General features: G+C 50.1%; 1 protein-coding gene across 1 annotated transcript in view; it reads right to left on the reverse strand.

The window, feature by feature from the left end:
- Positions 1-1,379: 1,379 nt before the first annotated feature.
- The window catches only part of GPBAR1 (G protein-coupled bile acid receptor 1), a 31,746-nt gene continuing 9,613 nt past the window's right edge, over positions 1,380-23,512 (reverse strand). The window contains exon 2 of the mRNA XM_069732707.1: positions 1,380-5,157. Within this exon, the coding sequence (XP_069588808.1) occupies positions 4,046-5,050 (1,005 nt within the window). The 5' untranslated portion in view covers positions 5,051-5,157 and the 3' untranslated portion in view covers positions 1,380-4,045. The remainder of the gene's footprint in view (positions 5,158-23,512) is intronic.

Consider the following 23,512-nt stretch of genomic DNA (forward strand, 5'->3'; position numbering starts at 1 on the left):
CAATCACAGTGGAGAATGCTTTAACTATATATGTTCAACTTTTCCTGGTCTTAGTGAAGAGAAGAAAAAGGCTGGAATATTTGATGGACCTCAAATAAGAACAATTATGAGAGACCCAAATGTTATCACATCAATGAACGAGACAGAAGAAAGAGCTTGGAGGCATTGTGTAATGTGGTGCAGAATTTTCTGGGGAATAAGAAAGTCGAGAACTATGAAGAGATTGTGGAAGAGAAGATCTACTAATGAGTCTGCGGAATCTTGGGTGTAGAATGAGGATCAAGATTCACTATTTACAGAGAACCTTGGGGATGTGAGCGAGGAACAAGGGAGCGTTTTCATCAGGACATTAAAACAATGGAAGAACAGTATCAAGGCCGGTGGGACTCACATATGATGGTGACTATTGCTGGAGCTTGATGAGAGACAACCCAGAAGCCGAACATCACAGAACAGCCAAGAAAAGAAAGCTCAAATAATAACGGCCATTTGTCATTCATCTGTGCGCCATATATATGTGTGCTTATATTTTGTAGTTTAATTCTGTAAGTATATTTGATTTGCTGCACATAGACTTTGTAATCTTTGTTATTCCTTGATTAAAAATATACAATGTAGTATCGAAAATCATGTGTTTTTATAATAAAACCAGACTCTGCTTCCTTCACCTGAGTCTGCTGTCATCTGTTGTGCTCCTCTTCGGGTTTGACAGGTTGCTACTCATGGCTCAGTGACATCATCGCCCATTATGACACACTTCCTGCTTCCTTCACCATCGCCCGGGGTCCGTCTGCCCACCAGGACATGACATAGAGGATCCACTTCACCAGGTGAGCTTACCCAGAATCCTAAGAGCAGGTCCCAGGTTCCCAGGCGTTAGTGGGGCAAGCAGGAAGGCATGTGGGAAGTGAGGACTTGGCACACTCAGGATTCTTGGGAGCAGGACGGATGAAGTGAAGCCCAGGAGGGATTGAAGGATGTTAAAGCTCAAAAATGGAGTACACCAAACTTACGTCTTGAATCTCAATATTATTAATTATTAATGGGCGTTAAATAGGATTCTGAAGATAACATCACCGAGCCAGGCCGGGGAACGTGTAAACCCCGATGTGGAGCACAACAGGGGGCTGCGGACCAAGGTGAAGGAAGCAGAGCCCAGGATACCTGGGACACGTGTGTAACAGAAACTTCACCTTTCCTTTTTGCCCGGTCTCCTCCTTGATCATACAGGGGAAGACATGGAGCAGAGGAGAACGTTTCTCCCAGGTAAAGGATAGTATTACATTAAAGATCTAGCCTAAATGTTCACCTACCTACATAGACAGGAAACTGATAATAAAGAAACAAAACTAAAAACATTGTTAAAGCTGAACCCCTTCATTTATTAGAAATTAGAATGTCCCTACAGTCAGTATCAAAGAACATTTTTAGAACAATTATAATCTCTCAAAGAAAAAAAACTGAAAATTCGAAACAATGTAACAAAACAGAAAGTTCAGAGACAATGGAATGGTTCTTATGTAAGTAATCCCTGGTCTAGTGGTCACATTGGTGGTCCACGGAGCTCTTCCTGCCCAACGTAACAGAATGTGTGTCGCACTGCGACGATTACGTCGTTCCGAGCCTGATAACCGGAAGAGGCGCCGGGAGGCCAGCAGGACGGCGGAGGTGCGCAGGGCTCGGGTCCACCGGCCACAGATGAAAGCGCTGGACCCGGATCTTACTAATCTGTATCAACTTTAGTTCTAATGGAAATCCAAAAAAAGAAAATGGGGAACAATGACATTAATCTTATGTCTCAGGTGGTGGTTGAAAACCTCAGACTTTGTAGTTGTTGTGAAACTACAACTCTCAACATGCACTAAAACCAATGCTGGGAGTTGTAGTTTCTCTTCAGCCACAGATCCACAGGTTGCAGATCTTTCAGAGAACATCAACAATGTATCTCTTACTTTGAGAATGTATCAGTCTATGACATCACAGCTTCCTGAGTGACACAATACAATGGAGGAGAAGGACTGCGCTTCCAGAACGTTCAGGTGATCCTTCACTGTTTGCAGACCTTGTAAATGATAGAACGCGGATGCTGAATCTCCGCACGTTATGTTATAATCTACTGCAGTGATCGAGGAAGGAAAACTTCTCAGAAAGCCTTGAACAAGACAATGAGGCACGGGGAAGTCGTTTACAAGGATCCGGCATTGTCTGGACTCCATACAGATACTAGATGCAATGATATGACTAAAGAACAGTTCTAGGAGAGCTGTCCCTTTAAATGAGTAGTCTGGTTTTGGAAATCAGGTCCCCCTGCTGATACGGACTCCAATCCCAGTCCTCCCCACAGAGCCTCCTCCAGGACTGACCTCCTCACTGGAGGACTCCAGATTGGGTCGGTGGGAATGTTCTTTATGGTCACAACAACCCTGATCCTCCCTGCAACATTTATTATTAGACTAGAACTAGGCCCGATGCTATTGCATCTATCTGTGCATCCTTAGTGGTGCTAACAGGAGCAGCGGTGTTCAAATCTGGCACCGATACCGCTAGCAGCTGATTGGTCGCCAGCCTTGGCGGGGGATTCAAATCCCGCACGGCACCGCTCATTGGCTCAGCCGGCGGGGGATTTGAATCCCCTGCCAAACCTCAGCCGGCGGGCGGCTCAGCCAATGAGCTGCTTTGGCTGATCTGATTGCCAGACGCCATATCGGAATACCCATAACTTGGGTGTTCCAATATGGCGGTCGGCATAGTTCCGATGCTGGCGCCGCTCATCTCCCGCCTGCGTCGCCGCTGACCTCCCTGCACCGCTGATCTCTCGATGGAATATCGGTGCCGTTTTTGTTACTTGTGGAGGTGCAGTTTGTGGCCTTCCGGCCGCAGTGGATTGTGGGATAGCGACACAATTGCCGATTGTCAATTGTACATTAGATGCCGGCCATTAATAACAAGTGAATGAGCCGGATCGGCAAGTATAAGAAGCACTGTCTCTTGTTATTGATGTCATCATAAGGTAACTCCATTTAAAGGCACCCTATCACTATCATGCACCTTTCCTAATAAAGGCATCAGTATTATGCCCTAATTAAGCTTTATTATGCTTTATTATTGGGTAAAATGACACCCTCTAAAAAGCCCCCTGAAATAGTTAATCAAGTTAGAAAAAAAAAGCTTCCTTTTGCTGTGGAAGATCTGTGTCATAGTACAGTGATCACGTAAACTCTCTCGACCAATCAGCAGCAGTGAAAAGCCTCATGTGATACATCATGTGACTGCATAGAACTAGGAAGTGCTTTTCCTTTAGCCCCTGGTTTGTCAATTTGGGGGGCTATTTGCTTGAAATAATCATACTATCTCTTGTAGTTCTATCGGGGGGTCATATTGGGGTGCTTACTTAAAGATGTTGGTCATAATGAAAAAATCCCTTTAAATAAGCAGATTGATCCCGTGTTGAAGGTGGATACAGTTGACATTTCCAGTAACAGTTTTAACTTAGTTACTTTTTGATAAGTTTTTAAGATCATTTATGTGGAGTGGAATGGGACTCCTAAGGGTTTCCAGAAGGAGGGGAGCACCTGCCCCCGAGGCCTGAGGATGCCCCAAGGCCACTCTGCTATATAAGACAGCAGCATTGTAAATGGTATTTAGTAGGTGTTAGACCTCAGGGACTGTAATTTACACTATTACCTGCAGCTCATTTCACTTGCACGGTGCCGGTCTACAGTGCCCCTATGGTCGCACCATTGTACCTGGGTGGGTGTATAAAGGGCTGTGGTGCCCAGTGGAGGCCGCTGGCTGGCAGGGGATGAGCCCTCACTGATTACACACTGATAATCCATTTTTCCCCAGTAAACCAATTAATGGTGCAGTGTTGGGTGTACGGGGTAAGGTGCCAGCGCCGAAAGAGCTCAGAAACCAGTGAATAACAAATCCTATAATTTGCATTACAATAACTTAATATTGTGGGTAACGGACAACTGGAATTGAATAGCGCCCCCTGTGGAGCCTGAACGTCTGGCACCAGAGCCGTCATTATGGCGTCACGTCATCATTTCGCAGCAGTTAATTCATCTTCCAGAGTCTCCTCCCTGCTCTTCATATCATGGTGGTGACTTGTTGGGTTCCCTCTGGGTTTGCAGCAGGACTGGCAGTATTTTTTGCACAGGTTCCTCCACAGTTCAGTGTATTGCCGGTGGCTTAATCCTAAAATAACAGGGATGACGGCAGCGCTGCCGCTTCCTACGCACGTGAGCGTCAGGACAATCCATAAACTGATCTCATAATTCTCTATGACCAGCACCGAGACCTGGAGAAGAGCAATGTAAGGAACCCAACAGATGAGGAAAGTCAAGGAGAAGATGGCGATACATTTGGCGTATCGCAAGTCCATCTGGCGCTCCATCTCCGTCACCACCTCCCGCTGCACTGATCGGTGCAGCCTCTTGATTTCCCTGAGTTGCCTTCTGGCCACTGAAAGGAGCTTGATGGTGATGAAGCTCATGGCCAAGATGGCCGGGATGACCACCCCGTACGTCTCCAGGTATATATAGGCATTGGGGAACACCTGTTTATAGGAACAAGTGTCGTTACTTTTCCAATTATTCCAGCCCAATAATGGAAGGCAGGAGAACACCAAAGGAAACGTCCACACCAAGAACAGGGAGAGCGGGACACAACGGTGCACCCAAATGTCCCGGTAGCGCAAAGGATAAATGATGCACAAGTACTTCTCGTAGTGCACCATCAACAAGTTAGCCAAGAATGAAAGGAAGAAGAAATTGGGGGATATGTAGGTGAGGAAACAGCCGTAATACCCCAGGTCCTTGTTGAATTTCATCCGAGGGATACAAGGCAGGAGAACGCCGGTGAAGAAGTCGGCAAACAGCAGGCTGAGGAAGAAGTAATTGGCCGTGTTGTGCAGCTTCTTGTTGAAGACGATTCCAATGATGATGAAAAGGTTGGAGAGGATGATGAAGGCCGAGAGGGGGCTGGACAGCAGGATGATGAGCTTCTCCTGGTCTCTGTGATCTGACAGATTCTGAGACACGTCCATCCCTCATACAGTCAGCGCCTAGAACGAGCCCTTAGCCGAAGGTCGGAGAACATTCTCCCGATGGGGCAAGTAGGAGATGACAGCAATGGAGATGTCCAATGGAGGCGCTGAAAGGAAGGAGACAAATAGTAAGGACATGTAATGGTGGATACTGGAAGAATATTATCTATGGATACATTATATGTGGGTAACTATTATATTATTAGTAAGTATCTCCTTAAGGGACCAGAGCGCAATTACCAAGCGTTGGCTTTGTGCGGATGACTGGGAATGGCGTCATTATTTATTTGGCCATTATATGGCAGTATTATGGCAGTATTGGCCATTATATGGCAGCATTATGCGTTTTTGCACTAAATACTAAACATTATATGATAGAGTTATGCATATACTATGACAATTGCACTGGACAAGGATAGCAGTATTAAGCATGCACAATATGGTGATATTATTTATGCACTGGACACGATCTGGCAGCATTAAGCACTTTGTGACTCTTCTTTTTGCACTGGATATTGAGCATTGTAGTATCAGGCACTACTTTTATTTCTGCACAGGGCATTGCCTAGCAGTATTAGGTGTGCACTGTATGGCACGCCATAGTTGACACGGTATTATTTGTGCAGTGATATGTGCTGCACTTTGAATTAATGGGGAAATATTCCGATTTAGATCAGATATACATTTATATATTTATATAACCTGTGTACATTGTGTAGATACATATGAGTGTAATATCATGGATGACCCCATGATTTCTCGTTACGCCCCCTCTTTCTACTCTACAGATCTCTGCAGTAAATAATCCATCATTTTGAAGCCATTATACTTGTAACGATCGGTGATCGCCGCCTGTGGTCATATAGGCTGGGGATAAAAATCAGTTTCTCTTCACTGAGTTTACGAGTTTTCCCCTGGTCACAAATTACTTTCCTAGAAAATTATAGCAACCGCTCGCTTTATGGTCAGGGATGTGTTCAGAGCCATAAAAAAAATAACCAAACTCTCCCTTCTTTATGGGGGCGTTGGAAGCGAAATGCATAAACATCCGTGCAGGGAATGGACTTTTTATAGCTGCTGCTAGTGAAGAAGAGCTCGGGTGTAATCAGCAAACAGCAAGCGGAAACAGCAATGAAGGAGCGCGGTCAGCCAGGTGTGCACGCAGGTAGAGGGAATGAAGGAGCGTGGTCAGCCAGGTGTGCACGCAGGTAGAGGGAATGAAGGAGCGTGGTCAACCAGGTGTGCACACAGGTAGAGGGAATGAAGGAGCGTGGTCAGCCAGGTGTGCACACAGGTAGAAGCAATGAAGGAGCATGGTCAGCCAGGTGTGCACGCAGGTAGAGGGAATGAAGGAGCGTGGTCAGCCAGGTGTGCACACAGGTAGAGGGAATGAAGGAGCGTGGTCAGCCAGGTGTGCACACAGGTAGAGGGAATGAAGGAGCGTGGTCAGCCAGGTGTGCACGCAGGTAGAGGGAATGAAGGAGCGTGGTCAGCCAGGTGTGCACACAGGTAGAGGGAATGAAGGAGCATGGTCAGCCAGGTGTGCACACAGGTAGAGGGAATGAAGGAGCGTGGTCAGCCAGGTGTGCACACAGGTAGAAGCAATGAAGGAGCATGGTCAGCCAGGTGTGCACGCAGGTAGAGGGAATGAAGGAGCGTGGTCAGCCAGGTGTGCACACAGGTAGAGGGAATGAAGGAGCGTGGTCAGCCAGGTGTGCACGCAGGTAGAGGGAATGAAGGAGCGTGGTCAGCCAGGTGTGCACGCAGGTAGAAGCAATGAAGGAGCGTGGTCAGCCAGGTGTGCACACAGGTAGAAGCAATGAAGGAGCATGGTCAGCCAGGGGTGCACACAGGTAGAGGGAATGAAGGAGCATGGTCAGCCAGGTGTGCACGCAGGTAGAGGCAATGAAGGAGCATGGTCAGCCAGATGTGCACACAGGTAGAAGCAATGAAGGAGCGCGGTCAGCCAGGTGTGCACACAGGTAGAGGGAATGAAGGAGCGTGGTCAGCCAGGTGTGCACGCAGGTAGAGGGAATGAAGGAGCGTGGTCAGCCAGGTGTGCACACAGGTAGAGGGAATGAAGGAGCGTGGTCAGCCAGGTGTGCACGCAGGTAGAGGGAATGAAGCAGCATGGTCAGCCAGGTGTGCACGCAGGTAGAAGCAATGAAGGAGCGTGGTCAGCCAGGTGTGCACACAGGTAGAAGCAATGAAGGAGCATGGTCAGCCAGGTGTGCACGCAGGTAGAAGCAATGAAGGAGCGCGGTCAGCCAGGTGTGCACACAGGTAGAGGGAATGAAGGAGCGTGGTCAGCCAGGTGTGCACGCAGGTAGAGGGAATGAAGGAGCGTGGTCAGCCAGGTGTGCACACAGGTAGAGGGAATGAAGGAGCGTGGTCAGCCAGGTGTGCACGCAGGTAGAAGCAATGAAGGAGCGTGGTCAGCCAGGTGTGCACACAGGTAGAAGCAATGAAGGAGCATGGTCAGCCAGGTGTGCACGCAGGTAGAGGGAATGAAGGAGCGCGGTCAGCCAGGTGTGCACACAGGTAGAGGGAATGAAGGAGCATGGTCAGCCAGGTGTGCACGCAGGTAGAGGGAATGAAGGAGCGTGGTCAGCCAGGTGTGCACGCAGGTAGAGGGAATGAAGGAGCGTGGTCAGCCAGGTGTGCACACAGGTAGAGGGAATGAAGGAGCGTGGTCAGCCAGGTGTGCACGCAGGTAGAAGCAATGAAGGAGCATGGTCAGCCAGGTGTGCACACAGGTAGAGGGAATGAAGGAGCGTGGTCAGCCAGGTGTGCACGCAGGTAGAGGCAAGGAGCGTGGTCAGCCAGGTGTGCACGCAGGTAGAGGCAATGAAGGAGCGCGGTCAGCCAGGTGTGCACGCAGGTAGAGGCAATGAAGGAGCGTGGTCAGCCAGGTGTGGACGCAGGTAGAGGCAATGAAGGAGCATGGTCAGCCAGGTGTGCACACAGGTAGAGGGAATGAAGGAGCGCGGTCAGCCAGGTGTGCACGCAGGTAGAGGCAATGAAGGAGCATGGTCAGCCAGGTGTGCACACAGGTAGAGGCAATGAAGGAGCATGGTCAGCCAGGTGTGCACGCAGGTAGACGCAATGAAAGAGCGCGGTCAGCCATGTGTGCACACAGGTAGAGGGAATGAAGGAGCGCGGTCAGCCAGGTGTGCAGGCAGGTAAGGGGAATGAAGGAGCATGGTCAGCCATGTGTGCACACAGGTAGAGGGAACGAAGGAGCGTGGTCAGCCAGGTGTGCACGCAGGTAGAGGCAATGAAGGAGCATGGTCAGCCAGGTGTGCACACAGGTAGAGGGAATGAAGGAGCATGGTCAGCCAGGTGTGCACACAGGTAGAGGCAATTAAGGAGCATGGTCAGCCTGGTGTGCACGCAGGTAGAGGCAATGAAGGAGCGCGGTCAGCCAGGTGTGCACGCAGGTAGAGGCAATGAAGGAGCGTGGTCAGCCAGGTGTGCACGCATGTAGAGGGAATGAAGGAGCGTGGTCAGCCAGGTGTGCACGCAGGTAGAGGCAATGAAGGAGCGTGGTCAGCCAGGTGTGCACGCAGGTAGAGGGAATGAAGGAGCGCGGTCAGCCAGGTGTGCACACAGGTAGAGGGAATGAAGGAGCATGGTCAGCCAGGTGTGCACACAGGTAGAGGGAATGAAGGAGCGTGGTCAGCCAGGTGTGCACGCAGGTAGAGGCAATGAAGGAGCATGGTCAGCCAGGTGTGCACGCAGGTAGAGGCAATGAAGGAGCGCGGTCAGCCAGGTGTGCACGCAGGTAGAGGGAATGAAGGAGCGCGGTCAGCCAGGTGTGCACGCAGGTAGAGGCAATGAAGGAGCGTGGTCAGCCAGGTGTGCACACAGGTAGAGGCAATGAAGGAGCGCGGTCAGCCAGGTGTGCACGCAGGTAGAGGCAATGAAGGAGCGCGGTCAGCCTGGTGTGCACGCAGGTAGAGGGAATGAAGGAGCGTGGTCAGCCAGGTGTGCACGCAGGTAGAGGCAATGAAGGAGCGCGGTCAGCCAGGTGTGCACACAGGTAGAGGGAATGAAGGAGCGTGGTCAGCCAGGTGTGCACGCAGGTAGAGGCAATGAAGGAGCACGGTCAGCCAGGTGTGCACACAGGTAGAGGGAATGAAGGAGCGTGGTCAGCCAGGTGTGCACACAGGTAGAGGGAATGAAGGAGCGTGGTCAGCCAGGTGTGCACGCAGGTAGAGGCAATGAAGGAGCGCGGTCAGCCAGGTGTGCACACAGGTAGAGGGAATGAAGGAGTATGGTCAGCCAGGTGTGCACGCAGGTAGAGGGAATGAAGGAGCATGGTCAGCCAGGTGTGCACGCAGGTAGAGGGAATGAAGGAGCGTGGTCAGCCAGGTGTGCACGCAGGTAGAGGCAATGAAGGAGCGCGGTCAGCCAGGTGTGCACGCAGGTAGAGGCAATGAAGGAGCGTGGTCAGCCAGGTGTGGACGCAGGTAGAGGCAATGAAGGAGCGTGGTCAGCCAGGTGTGCACGCAGGTAGAGGCAATGAAGGAGCGCGGTCAGCCAGGTGTGCACGCAGGTAGAGGCAATGAAGGAGCGTGGTCAGCCAGGTGTGGATGCAGGTAGAGGCAATGAAGGAGCATGGTCAGCCAGGTGTGCACACAGGTAGAGGGAATGAAGGAGCGCGGTCAGCCAGGTGTGCACGCAGGTAGAGGCAATGAAGGAGCATGGTCAGCCAGGTGTGCACACAGGTAGAGGCAATGAAGGAGCATGGTCAGCCAGGTGTGCACGCAGGTAGACGCAATGAAAGAGCGCGGTCAGCCATGTGTGCACACAGGTAGAGGGAATGAAGGAGCGCGGTCAGCCAGGTGTGCAGGCAGGTAGGGGGAATGAAGGAGCATGGTCAGCCATGTGTGCACACAGGTAGAGGGAACGAAGGAGCGTGGTCAGCCAGGTGTGCACGCAGGTAGAGGCAATGAAGGAGCATGGTCAGCCAGGTGTGCACACAGGTAGAGGGAATGAAGGAGCATGGTCAGCCAGGTGTGCACACAGGTAGAGGCAATTAAGGAGCATGGTCAGCCTGGTGTGCACGCAGGTAGAGGCAATGAAGGAGCGCGGTCAGCCAGGTGTGCACGCAGGTAGAGGCAATGAAGGAGCGTGGTCAGCCAGGTGTGCACGCATGTAGAGGGAATGAAGGAGCGTGGTCAGCCAGGTGTGCACGCAGGTAGAGGCAATGAAGGAGCGCGGTCAGCCAGGTGTGCACGCAGGTAGAGGCAATGAAGGAGCATGGTCAGCCAGGTGTGCACGCAGGTAGGGGGAATGAAGGAGCGTGGTCAGCCAGGTGTGCATGCAGGTAGAAGCAATGAAAGAGCGTGGTCAGCCAGGTGTGCACACAGGTAGAGGGAATGAAGGAGCGCGGTCAGCCAGGTGTGCACGCAGGTAGAGGCAATGAAGGAGCATGGTCAGCCAGGTGTGCACACAGGTAGAGGCAATGAAGGAGCATGGTTAGCCAGGTGTGCACGCAGGTAGAAGCAATGAAGGAGCGCGGTCAGCCATGTGTGCACACAGGTAGAGGGAATGAAGGAGCGCGGTCAGCCAGGTGTGCAGGCAGGTAGGGGGAATGAAGGAGCATGGTCAGCCATGTGTGCACACAGGTAGAGGGAATGAAGGAGCGTGGTCAGCCAGGTGTGCACGCAGGTAGAGGCAATGAAGGAGCATGGTCAGCCAGGTGTGCACACAGGTAGAGGGAATGAAGGAGCATGGTCAGCCAGGTGTGCACACAGGTAGAGGCAATTAAGGAGCATGGTCAGCCTGGTGTGCACGCAGGTAGAGGCAATGAAGGAGCGCGGTCAGCCAGGTGTGCACGCAGGCAGAGGCAATGAAGGAGCGTGGTCAGCCAGGTGTGCACGCATGTAGAGGGAATGAAGGAGCGTGGTCAGCCAGGTGTGCATGCAGGTAGAGGCAATGAAGGAGCGCGGTCAGCCAGGTGTGCACGCAGGTAGAGGCAATGAAGGAGCATGGTCAGCCAGGTGTGCACGCAGGTAGGGGGAATGAAGAAGCGTGCTCAGCCAGGTGTGCAAGCAGGTAGAAGCAATGAAGGAGCGTGGTCAGCCAGGTGTGCACACAGGTAGAGGGAATGAAGGAGCGCGGTCAGCCAGGTGTGCACGCAGGTAGAGGCCATGAAGGAGCATGGTCAGCCATTTGTGCACACAGGTAGAGGCAATGAAGGAGCATGGTCAGCCAGGTGTGCACGCAGGTAGAAGCAATGAAGGAGCGCGGTCAGCCATGTGTGCACACAGGTAGAGGGAATGAAGGAGCGCGGTCAGCCAGGTGTGCAGGCAGGTAGGGGGAATGAAGGAGCATGGTCAGCCATGTGTGCACACAGGTAGAGGGAATGAAGGAGCGTGGTCAGCCAGGTGTGCACGCAGGTAGAGGCAATGAAGGAGCATGGTCAGCCAGGTGTGCACACAGGTAGAGGGAATGAAGGAGCATGGTCAGCCAGGTGTGCACACAGGTAGAGGCAATTAAGGAGCATGGTCAGCCTGGTGTGCACGCATTGTAGAAGCAATGAAGGAGCATGGTCAGCCAGGTGTGCACGCAGGTAGAAGCAATGAAGGAGCGTGGTCAGCCAGGTGTGCACACAGGTAGAAGCAATGAAGGAGCATGGTCAGCCAGGTGTGCACGCAGGTATAAGCAATGAAGGAGCGTGGTCAGCCAGGTGTGCACACAGGTAGAGGCAATGAAGGAGCATGGTCAGCCAGGTGTGCACGCAGGTAGAGGCAATGAAGGAGCATGGTCAGCCAGGTGTGCACGCAGGTAGAAGCAATGAAGGAGCATGGTCATCCAGGTGTGCACGCAGTTAGAGGCAATGAAGGAGCATGGTCAGCCAGGTGTGCACGCAGGTAGAGGCAATGAAGGAGCATGGTCAGCCAGGTGTGCATGCAGGTAGACGGAATGAAGGAGCGCGGTCAGCCAGGTGTGCACACAGGTAGAGGCAATGAAGGAGCATGGTCAGCCAGGTGTGCACGCAGGTAGAGGCAATGAAGGAGCATGGTCAGCCAGGTGTGCACGCAGGAAGAAGCAATGAAGGAGCATGGTCAGCCAGGTGTGCACGCAGGTAGAGGGAATGAAGGAGCGTGGTCAGCCAGGTATGCACGCAGGTAGAGGGAATGAAGGAGCGTGGTCAGCCAGGTGTGCACACAGGTAGAGGCAATGAAGGAGTGTGGTCAGCCAGGTGTGCACGCAGGTAGAGGCAATGAAGGAGCGTGGTCAGCCAGGTGTGCACGCAGGTAGAGGGAATGAAGGAGCGCGGTCAGCCAGGTGTGCACGCAGGTAGAAGCAATGAAGGATCATGGTCAGCCAGGTGTGCATGCAGGTAGAGGCAATGGAGGAGTGCGGTCAGCCAGGTGTGCACTCAGGTAGAAGCAATGAAGGAGCATGGTCAGCAAGGTGTGCATGCAGGTAGAGGGAATGAAGGAGTGTGGTCAGCCAGGTGTACACGCAGGTAGAGGGAATGAAGGAGCGCGGTCAGCCAGGTGTGCACGCAGGTAGAGGGAATGAAGGAGCATGGTCAGCCAGGTGTGCATGCAGGTAGAGGGAATGAAGGAGCGCGGTCAGCCAGGTGTGCACGCAGGTGGAGGGAATGAAGGAGCATGGTCAGCCAGGTGTGCACGCAGGTAGAAGAAATGAAGGAACGTGGTCAGCCAGGTGTGCACACAGGTAGAAGCAATGAAGGAGCATGGTCGGCAAGGTGTGCACGCAGGTAGAGGCAATGAATGAGTGCGGTCAGCCAGGTGTGCACGCAGGTAGAGGGAATGAAGGAGCGTGGTCAGCCAGGTGTGCACGCAGGTAGAAGCAATGAAGGAGCGTGGTCAGCCAGGTGTGCACACAGGTAGAGGGAATGAAGGAGCATGGTCAGCCAGGTGTGCACGCAGGTAGAGGCAATGAAGGAGCATGGTCAGCCAGGTGTGCACACAGGTAGAGGCAATGAAGGAGCGTGGTCAGCCAGGTGTGCAAGCAGGTAGAGGCAATGAAGGAGCACGGTCAGCCAGTTGTGCATGCAGGTAGAGGGAATGAAGGAGCACGGTCAGCCAGGTGTGCAAGCAGGTATAGGGAATGAAGGAGCGCGGTCAGCCAGATGTGCACGCAGGTAGAGGCAATGAAGGAGCGCGGTCAGCCAGGTGTGCACGCAGGTAGAGGCAATGAAGGAGTGTGGTCAGCCAGGTGTGCATGCAGGTAGAGGGAATGAAGGATCGCGGTCAGCCAGGTATGCATGCAGGTAGAGGCAATGAAGGACCATGGTCAGCCAGGTGTGCAGGCAGGTAGAGGCAATGGAGGAGTGCAGTCAGCCAGGTGTGCACGCAGGAAAAGGCCATGAGGGAGCGCAGTCAGCCAGGTGTGCACACAGGTAGAGACTATGGAGGTGCGTGGTAAGAGAGGTGTGTGCAGGTAGAGACTATGGAGGTGTGTGTTGAGACAGTTGTGTGCAGGTAGAGACTATGGAGGTGCGTGGTCAGACAGGTGTGTGTAGGTAGAGGCATTGGAGGAGCGCAGTTAGATAAGTGTGTGCAGGTAGAGACTATGGAGGTGCATGGTCAGACAGGTGTGTGTAGGTAGAGACTATGTAGGTGCATGGTCAGACAGGTGTGTGCAGGTAAAGACTATGGAGGTGCATGGTTAGACAGGTGTGTGTAGGTAGAGACTATGTAGGTGCATGGTCAGACAGGTGTGTGCAGGTAGAGACTATGGAAGTGCGTGGTCAGACAGGTGTGTGTAGGTAGAGGCATTGGAGGAGCGCAGTTAGATAAGTGTGTGCAGGTAGAGACTATGGAGGTGCATTGTCAGACAGGTGTGTGTAGGTAGAGACTATGTAGGTGCATGGTCAGACAGGTGTGTGCAGGTAGAGACTATGGACGTGCATGGTTAGACAGGTGTGTGCAGGTAGAGACTATGTAGGTGCATGGTTAGACAGGTGTGTGCAGGTAGAGACTATGTAGGTGCATGGTCAGACAGGTGTGTGCAGGTAGAGACTATGGACGTGCATGGTTAGACAGGTGTGTGCAGGTAGAGACTATGGAGGTGTGTGGTCAGACCGGTGTGAGCCCACTCTGTGCAGGGCAGGTCTGTTAATAGATATATACTGAGCCCGCTCTGTGCAGGGCAGGTCCATTAGTAGATATATACTGAGCCCGCTCTGTGCAGGGCAGGTCTGTTAGTAGATATATACTGAGCCCGCTCTGTGCAGGGCAGGTCTGTTAGTAGATATATACTGGGCCCGCTCTGTGCAGGGCAGGTCTATTAGTAGATATACACTGAGCCTGCTCTGTGCAGGGCAGGTCCATTAGTAGATATATACTGAGCCCGTTCTGTGCAGGGCAGGTCTGTTAGTAGATATACACTGAGCCTGCTCTGTGCAGGGCAGGTCCATTAGTAGATATATACTGAGCCCGCTCTGTGCAGGGCAGGTCCATTAGTAGATATATACTGAGCCCGCTCTGTGCAGGGCAGGTCCATTAGTAGATATACACTGAGCCTGCTCTGTGCAGGGCAGGTCCATTAGTAGATATACACTGAGCCTGCTCTGTGCAGGGCAGGTCCATTAGTAGATATACACTGAGCCTGCTCTGTGCAGGGCAGGTCCATTAGTAGATATACACTGAGCCTGCTCTGTGTAGGGCAGGTCCATTAATAGATATATACTGAGCTGGCTCCACAAAGGGCAGGTCCATTAGTAGATATATACTGAGCTGGCTCCATGCAGGGCATGTCCATTAGTAGATATACACTGAGCCCACTCTGTGCAGGGCAGGTCTTTTAGTTGATATATACTGAGCGCGCTCTGTGCAGGGCAGGTCCATTAGTAGATATACAGTATACTGAACCCATTCTGTGTAGTGCAGGTCCATTAGGAGATAGATACTGAGCCCGCTCTATGCAGGGCAGGTCTGTTAGTAGATATACACTGAGCCCACTCTGTGCAGGGCAGGTCGACTGGTAGATATATGCTGAGCCCGCTCTGTGCAGGGCAGGTCCATTAGTAGATATATACTGAGCTGGCTCCATACAGGGCAGGTCCATTAGTAGATATATACTGAGCCGGCTCCATACAGGGCAGGTCCATTAGTAGATATATACTCAGCCCGCTCTGTGCAGGGCAGGTCCATTAGTAGATATATACTGAGCCCGCTCTGTGCAGGGCAGGTCTGTTAGTAGATATATACTGAGCCCGCTCTGTGCAGGGCAGGTCTGCTAGTAGATATATACAGAGCCCGCTCTGTGCAGGGCAGGTCCTTTAGTAGATATATACTGAGCCCGCTCTGTGCAGGACAGGTCTGTTAGTAGATATATACTGAGCCCACTCTGTGCAGGGCAGGTCCATTAGTAGATATACACTGAGCCTGCTCTGTGCAGGGCAGGTCCATTAGTAGATATATACTGAGCCCGCTCTGTGCAGGGCAGGTCTATTAGTAGATATATACTGAGCCCGCTCTGTGCAGGGCAGGTCTGTTAGTAGATATATACTGAGCCTGCTCTGTGCAGGGCAGGTCCATTAGTAGATATATACTGAGCCTGCTCTGTGCAGGGCAGGTCTGTTAGTAGATATATACTGAGCCCGCTCTGTGCAGGGCAGGTCTGTTAGTAGATATATACTGAGCCCGCTCTGTGCAGGGCAGGTCTGTTAGTAGATATATACTGAGCCTGCTCTGTGCAGGGCAGGTCTGTTAGTAGATATATACTGAGCCCGCTCTGTGCAGGACAGGTCTGTTAGTAGATATATACTGAGCCTGCTCTGTGCAGGGCAGGTCCATTAGTAGATATATACTGAGCCTGCTCTGTGCAGGGCAGGTCCATTAGTAGATATACACTGAGCCTGCTCTGTGCAGGGCAGGTCCATTAGTAGATATATACTGAGCCTGCTCTGTGCAGGGCAGGTCTGTTAGTAGATATATACTGAGCCCGCTCTGTGCAGGACAGGTCTGTTAGTAGATATATACTGAGCCCGCTATGTGCAGGGCAGGTCCATTAGTAGATATATACTGAGCCTGCTCTGTGCAGGGCAGGTCCATTAGTAGATATACACTGAGCCTGCTCTGTGCAGGGCAGGTCCATTAGTAGATATATACTGAGCCCGCTCTGTGCAGGGCAGGTCTATTAGTAGATATATACTGAGCCCGCTCTGTGCAGGGCAAGTCTGTTAGTAGATATATACTCAGCCCGCTATGTGCAGGGCAGGTCTGTTAGTAGATATATACTGTGCCCGCTCTGTGCAGGGCAGCTCTGTTAGTAGATATATACTGAGCCCGCTCTGTGCAGGGCAGGTCCATTAGTAGATATATACTGAGCCTGCTCTGTGCAGGGCAGGTCCATTAGTAGATATATACTGAGCCCGCTCTGTGCAGGGCAGGTCTGTTAGTAGATATACACTGAGCCCCCTCTGTGCAGGGCAGGTCTGTTAGTAGATATATACTGAGCCCGCTGTGTGCAGGGCAGGTCTGTTAGTAGATATACACTGAGCCCGCTCTATGCAGGACAGGTCTGTTAGTAGATATATACTGAGCCCGCTCTGTGCAGGGCAGGTCTGTTAGTAGATATATACTGAGCCCGCTCTATGCAGGACAGGTCTGTTAGTAGATATACACTGAGCCCGCTCTGTGCAGGGCAGGTCCATTAGTAGATATATACTGAGCCCGCTCTGTGCAGGGCAGGTCCATTAGTAGATATATACTGAGCCCGCTCTGTGCAGGGCAGGTCCATTAGTAGATATATACTGAGCCCGCTCTGTGCAGGGCAGGTCCATTAGTAGATATATACTGAGCCCGCTCTGTGCAGGGCAGGTCCATTAGTAGATATATACTGAGCCTGCTCTGTGCAGGGCAAGTCTGTTAGTAGATATACACTGAGCCCACTCTGTGTAGGGCAGGTCCACTGATAGATATACACTGAGCCCGCTCTATGCAGGACAGGTCTGTTAGTAGATATATACTGAGCCCGCTCTGTGCAGGGCAGGTCTGTTAGTAGATATACACTGAGCCCGCTCTGTGCAGGGCAGGTCCATTAGTAGATATATACTGAGCCCGCTCTGTGCAGGGCAGGTCCATTAGTAGATATATACTGAGCCCGCTCTGTGCAGGGCAGGTCCATTAGTAGATATATACTGAGCCCGCTCTGTGCAGGGCAGGTCTGTTAGTAGATATATACTGAGCCCGCTCTGTGCAGGGCAGGTCCATTAGTAGATATACACTGAGCCCGCTATGTGCAGGGCAGGTCCATTAGTAGATATATACTAAGCTGGCTCCATGCAGGGCAGGTCCATTAGTAGATATATACTGAGTCCGCTCTGTGCAGGGCAGGTCCATTAGTAGATATATACTGAGCCCGCTCTGTGCAGAGCAGGTCCATTAGTAGATATATACTGAGCCTGCTCTGTGCAGGGCAAGTCTGTTAATAGATATATACTGAGCCCACTCTGTGTAGGGCAGGTCCACTGATAGATATACACTGAGCCCGCTCTGTACAGGGCAGGTCCATTGGTAGATATATACTGAGCCCGCTCTGTGCAGGGCAGGTCCATTAGTAGATATATACTGAGCCCGCTCTGTGCAGGGCAGGTCTGTTAGTAGATATATACTGAGCCCGCTCTGTGCAGGGCAGGTCCATTAGTAGATATACACTGAGCCCGCTATGTGCAGGGCAGGTCCATTAGTAGATATATACTAAGCTGGCTCCATGCAGGGCAGGTCCATTAGTAGATATATACTGAGTCCGCTCTGTGCAGGGCAGGTCCATTAGTAGATATATACTGAGCCCGCTCTGTGTAGAGCAGGTCCATTAGTAGATATATACTGAGCCTGCTCTGTGCAGGGCAAGTCTGTTAATAGATATATACTGAGCCCACTCTGTGTAGGGCAGGTCCACTGATAGATATACACTGAGCCCGCTCTGTACAGGGCAGGTCCATTGGTAGATATATACTGAGCCTGCTCTGTGCAGGGCAGGTCTGTTAGTAGATATATACTGAGCATGCTCTGTGTAGGGCAGGTCCATTAGTAGATATATACTGAGCCCGCTCTGTGCAGGGCAGGTCCATTAGTAGATATATACTGAGCCTGCTCTGTGCAGGGCAGGTCCATTAGTAGATATATACTGAGTCCGCTCTGTGCAGGGCAGGTCCATTAGTAGATATATACTGAGCCCGCTCTGTGCAGGGCAGGTCCATTAGTAGATATATACTGAGCCTGCTCTGTGCAGGGCAAGTCTGTTAATAGATATATACTGAGCCCACTCTGTGCAGGGCAGGTCCATTAGTAGATATATACTGAGTCTGCTCTGTGCAGGGCAAGTCTGTTAATAGATATATACTGAGCCCGCTCTGTGTAGGGCAAGTCCATTAGTAGATATATACTGAACCCACTCTGTGTATTACAGGTCCATTAGGAGATATATACTGAGCCCGCTCTGTGCAGGGCAGGTCTGTTAGTAGATATATACTGAGCCCGCTCTATACAGGGCAGGTCCTTTAGTAGATATATACTGAGCCCGCTCTATACAGGGCAGGTCCATTAGTAGATATATACTGAGCCCGCTCCATACAGGGCAGGTCCATTAGTAGATATATACTGAGCCCGCTCTGTGCAGGGCAGGTCCATTAGTAGATATACACTGAGCCCGCTCTGTGCAGGGCAGGTCCATTAGTAGATATATACTGAGCCCGCTCTGTGCAGGGCAGGTCCATTAGTAGATATACACTGAGCCCGCTCTGTGCAGGGCAGGTCCATTAGTAGATATATACTGAGCCCATTCTGTGCAGGGCAGGTCCCTTAGTTGATATATACTGAGTCCGCTCTATACAGGGCAGGTCCATTAGTAGATATATACTGAGCCTGCTCTATACAGGGCAGGTCTGTTAGTAGATATATACTGAGCCCACTCTGTGCAGGGCAGGTCCATTAGTAGATATATACTGAGTCCGCTCTATACAGGGCAGGTCCATTAGTAGATATATACTGAGCCTGCTCTATACAGGGCAGGTCCATTAGTAGATATATACTGAGCCCACTCTGTGCAGGGCAGGTCCATTAGTAGATATATACTGAGCCCGCTCTATACAGGACAGGTCCATTAGTAGATATACACTGAGCCCACTCTGTGCAGGGCAGGTCCATTAGTAGATATATACTGAGTCCGCTCTATACAGGGCAGGTCCATTAGTAGATATATACTGAGCCTGCTCTATACAGGGCAGGTCCATTAGTAGATATATACTGAGCCCACTCTGTGCAGGGCAGGTCCATTAGTAGATATATACTGAGCCCACTCTATACAGGGCAGGTCTATTAGTAGATATATACTGAGCCCGCTCTATGCAGGGCAGGTCCATTAGTAGATATATACTGAGCCCGCTCCATACAGGGCAGGTCCATTAGTTTATATATACTGAGCCCGCTCCATCCACTCGCTCGCTCTGATCACTGCTATAAACTGCACAAATGCTGGTCAGTCTCTGACAGCAGAATTAAAGTGCCCCCCAGGATGCCATCATGTGCTGCCAGTGGGCTGCTATGGAGCTGGGGGTAAGCTAAGAGACTTAGCTTAATCAAGACTAATTATTAAAAAAAAAATACAAATGATGAAACAATTGCAGCTTCAAAACCCCAACGGAGAGTGAAAAATAAAATTAAAAAAAGGTGTTTAAAATATTAAAAAATAAAAAAAGTATTTGGTCAGTGTTTTACATCAGTATTTGTAGCCAAAACCAGGAGTGGGTGATAAATGCAGAAGTGGTGCAGATGTTTCTATTATACTTTTTCTCTAATTGTTCCACTCCTGGTTTTGGCTACAAATACTGATGTAAAATACTGACCAAATACTGACCGTGTGACGGCGGCCCTAAAGCATAAAACCCATTACATTCAGTATATTATTTGTTCAGAAATCAAGAGAATAAAAAGAATTAAAAAAGAAAAGTTGGAATAACAGAGTCTGTAAGAGTCCGACCTAACAAAATCTAAAATTATTTAACACATAAAATATTAAAGCCGTAGAGAAAAAAAAGGATCGTCGCTATCTGATCGCTGCACCTCCCCCAAATACAATGATTTCATTGCTTTATATTGTATGTTCCCCTATTTGCATCAATAAACTACAGCTCCGCGCAGAAACAATCCCTCATACAATTGTGTCCGTCAATGGAGCCATAAGAAACGTTACAGAAAATGGGGCCACAGACTAAGCACTTGTTCTTACAAATTCCTGAACTTTTTAAAATAATTAAATTAATTATTGTATTATCGTTAACGTTGTTACTTATGACTGTTCTGTTTGAACTAAACTGTAAAGTGCTGCGGAATATGTTGGCGCTATATAAATAAATATTATTATTATTATTATTAAATTAGTAATAAAACCTGCACAAAACCCAAAAATCAATGACAAAAGTGCAGAGGTTTATTTTTCACCATTTCGCTGCACTTGGTTTTTTTTTTATCCCAATTTCCAGTACATTTTATCAAAAACTACAACTTGTCCAGCAAAGAACGATCCCTCATACAGTGATGGGGACAGAAAAATAAATAGTTAAAAACAGAAACCTCAAACACAAAAATGAAAATTGGCCGCATCCTTAGGGGGTAATAACCTACGAACCCTTTATTTAGGCAATTGCCCAAATAGTAATTCCACAACATGTCTGTATGGAAGGTTTTCTCGATGGCAGAGCCGGGGAGCGCAGCTCTGCAGATACTGCAGCTTGTAATTATGTCTGCTCCAACCAAACAGTACTGAGAGGTCCCAGCACTTACCCGGCTCAGAGGCGGAATATTCCTTCATGGTAAATGTGTGATCCGTACAGCGTGGGTACGAGAGGCGCCAGGACGCTCCACCGTCAGAAGATTGATGATTGGCATCTGCCGCCGTGGACGTCACCACTTCTCTGCTTCCTACATTATCATCATCACATCTCACTCACTGACACTTGTTGTGGAATTGCTATTTATGCGATTTCCTGACATCGCAATATCCCCAGGGGAGTAACTATAGGAGGAGCGGAGGCCGAGGCCTCACCCAGATCCCGGAGCCTCAACGGTCGCTCCACCCAGTAGGAGACAAACACAGAAGCAGCAAAATGTGAAAAACAAAATGTGCGTCAGTCACAAAAGTACATGACACGGAGCAGGAGACGGGCCCCTGGCGCGGACTTTACACTGAAAATGCACACAGAAAATGGGTCATTCCTCTGCTAATCAGGGGCCTGACCACCAGACTAACGGCCGCACGGCGGATCTGGGGCTCAACAACCGATGGAACATCTCATCACTAACAAAACGTACAGTTACTGATCACTATAGTCTGACATCACTGTGTGCATTATCCCTGTACTGTGACATCACTGTGTGCATTATCCCTGTACTGTGACATCACTGTGGGCATTACCCCTGTACTGTGACATCACTGTGTGCATTACCCCTGTACTGTGACATCACTGTGTGCATTACCTCTGTACTGTGTCATCACTGTGTGTATTATCCCTGTACTGTGACATCACTGTGGGCATTACCCCTGTACTGTGACATCACTGTGGGTATTACCCCTCTTGTTATGAACAGGTAATTCAGAACCACAATGGACATTGAAGTTCAGAGCACACAAAGTGACCTGACATTTACCAAAAACATAGGACGAGCTCTGAGACGTGGGAACTCTGCTGACCGCAATCCCTAATCCTCTCCAACCACACTAGAGGCAGCCGTGGATTGCGCCTAACGCTCCCTATGCAACTCGGCACAGCCTGAGAAACTAACTAGCCCTGAAGATGAAAAATAAGCCTACCTTGCCTCAGAGAAATACCCCAAAGGAAAAGGCAGCCCCCCACATATAATGACTGTGAGTAAAGATGAAAATACAAACACAGAGATGAAATAGATTTAGCAAAGTGAGGCCCGACTTACTGAATAGACCGAGGATAGGAAAGATAGCTTTGCGGTCAACACAAAAACCTACAAACAACCACGCAGAGGGGCAAAAAGACCCTCCGCACCGACTAACGGTACGGAGGTGCTCCCTCTGTGTCTCAGAGCTTCCAGCAAGCAAGAAAAACCAATATAGCAAGCTGGACAGAAAAAATAGCAACAAAAGTAACACAAGCAGAATTTAGCTTATGCAGGATAGACAGGCCACAGGAACGATCCAGGAGGAAGCAAGACCAATACTAGAACATTGACTGGAGGCCAGGATCAAAGCACCAGGTGGAGTTAAATAGAGCAGCACCTAACGACTTAACCTCATCACCTGAGGAAGGAAACTCAGAAGCCACAGTACCACTCTCATCCACCAAAGGAGCTCATAGACAGAACGAGCCGAAGTACCACTCTCGACCACAGGAGGGAGCTTGGCCACAGAATTCACAACACCCTCTACTGTAACATCACTGTGTGCATTACCCCTGTACTGTGACATCACTGTGGGCATTACCCCTGTACTGTGACATCACTGTGTACTATCCCTGTTCTGTGACATCACTGTGTGTATTATCCCTTTACTGTGACATCACTGTGCGCATTATCCCTGTACTGTGACATGACTGTGTGCATTATCCCTGTACTGTGACATCACTGTGCGCATTATCCCTGTACTGTGACATCGCTGTGTGTATTATCCCTGTACTGTGACATCACTGTGTGTATTATCTCTATACTGTGACATCACTGTGGGCATTACCCCTGTACTGTGACATCACTGTGTACAATCCCTGTTCTGTGACATCACTGTGTGTATTATCCCTGTACTGTAACATTAATATGTGCATTACCCCTGTACTGTGACATCACTGTATGCATTACCCCTGTACTGTGACATCACTGTGTACTATCCCTGTTCTGTGACATCACTGTGTGTATTATCCAAGTACTGTGACATCAATGTGTGCATTACCCCTGTACTGTGAGACCACTGTGTGCATTACCCCTGTACTGTGACATCACTGTGGGCATTACCCCTGTACTATGACATCACTGTGGGCATTACCCCTGTACTGTGACATCACTGTGTACTATCCCTGTTCTGTGACATCACTGTGTGTATTATCCCTGTACTGTGACATCAATGTGTGCATTACCCCTGTACTGTGAGACCACTGTGTGCATTACCCTGTACTGTGGCATCACTGTGTGCATTACCTCTGTACTGTGACATCACTGTGTACTATCCCTGTTCTGTGACATCACTGTGTGTATTATCCCTGTACTGTAACATTAATGTGTGCATTACCCCTGTACTGTGACATCACTGTATGCATTACCCCTGTACTGTGACATCACTGTGTACTATCCCTGTTCTGTGACATCACTGTGTGTATTATCCCTGTACTGTGACATCAATGTGTGCATTACCCCTGTACTGTGAGACCACTGTGTGCATTACCCCTGTACTGTGACATCACTGTGGGCATTACCCCTGTACTGTGACATCACTGTGGGCATTACCCCTGTA

The sequence above is a fragment of the Ranitomeya imitator genome, chromosome 7 (genome assembly GCF_032444005.1).
Source record: "Ranitomeya imitator isolate aRanImi1 chromosome 7, aRanImi1.pri, whole genome shotgun sequence".
In the NCBI taxonomy this organism is placed as follows: domain Eukaryota; kingdom Metazoa; phylum Chordata; class Amphibia; order Anura; family Dendrobatidae; genus Ranitomeya; species Ranitomeya imitator.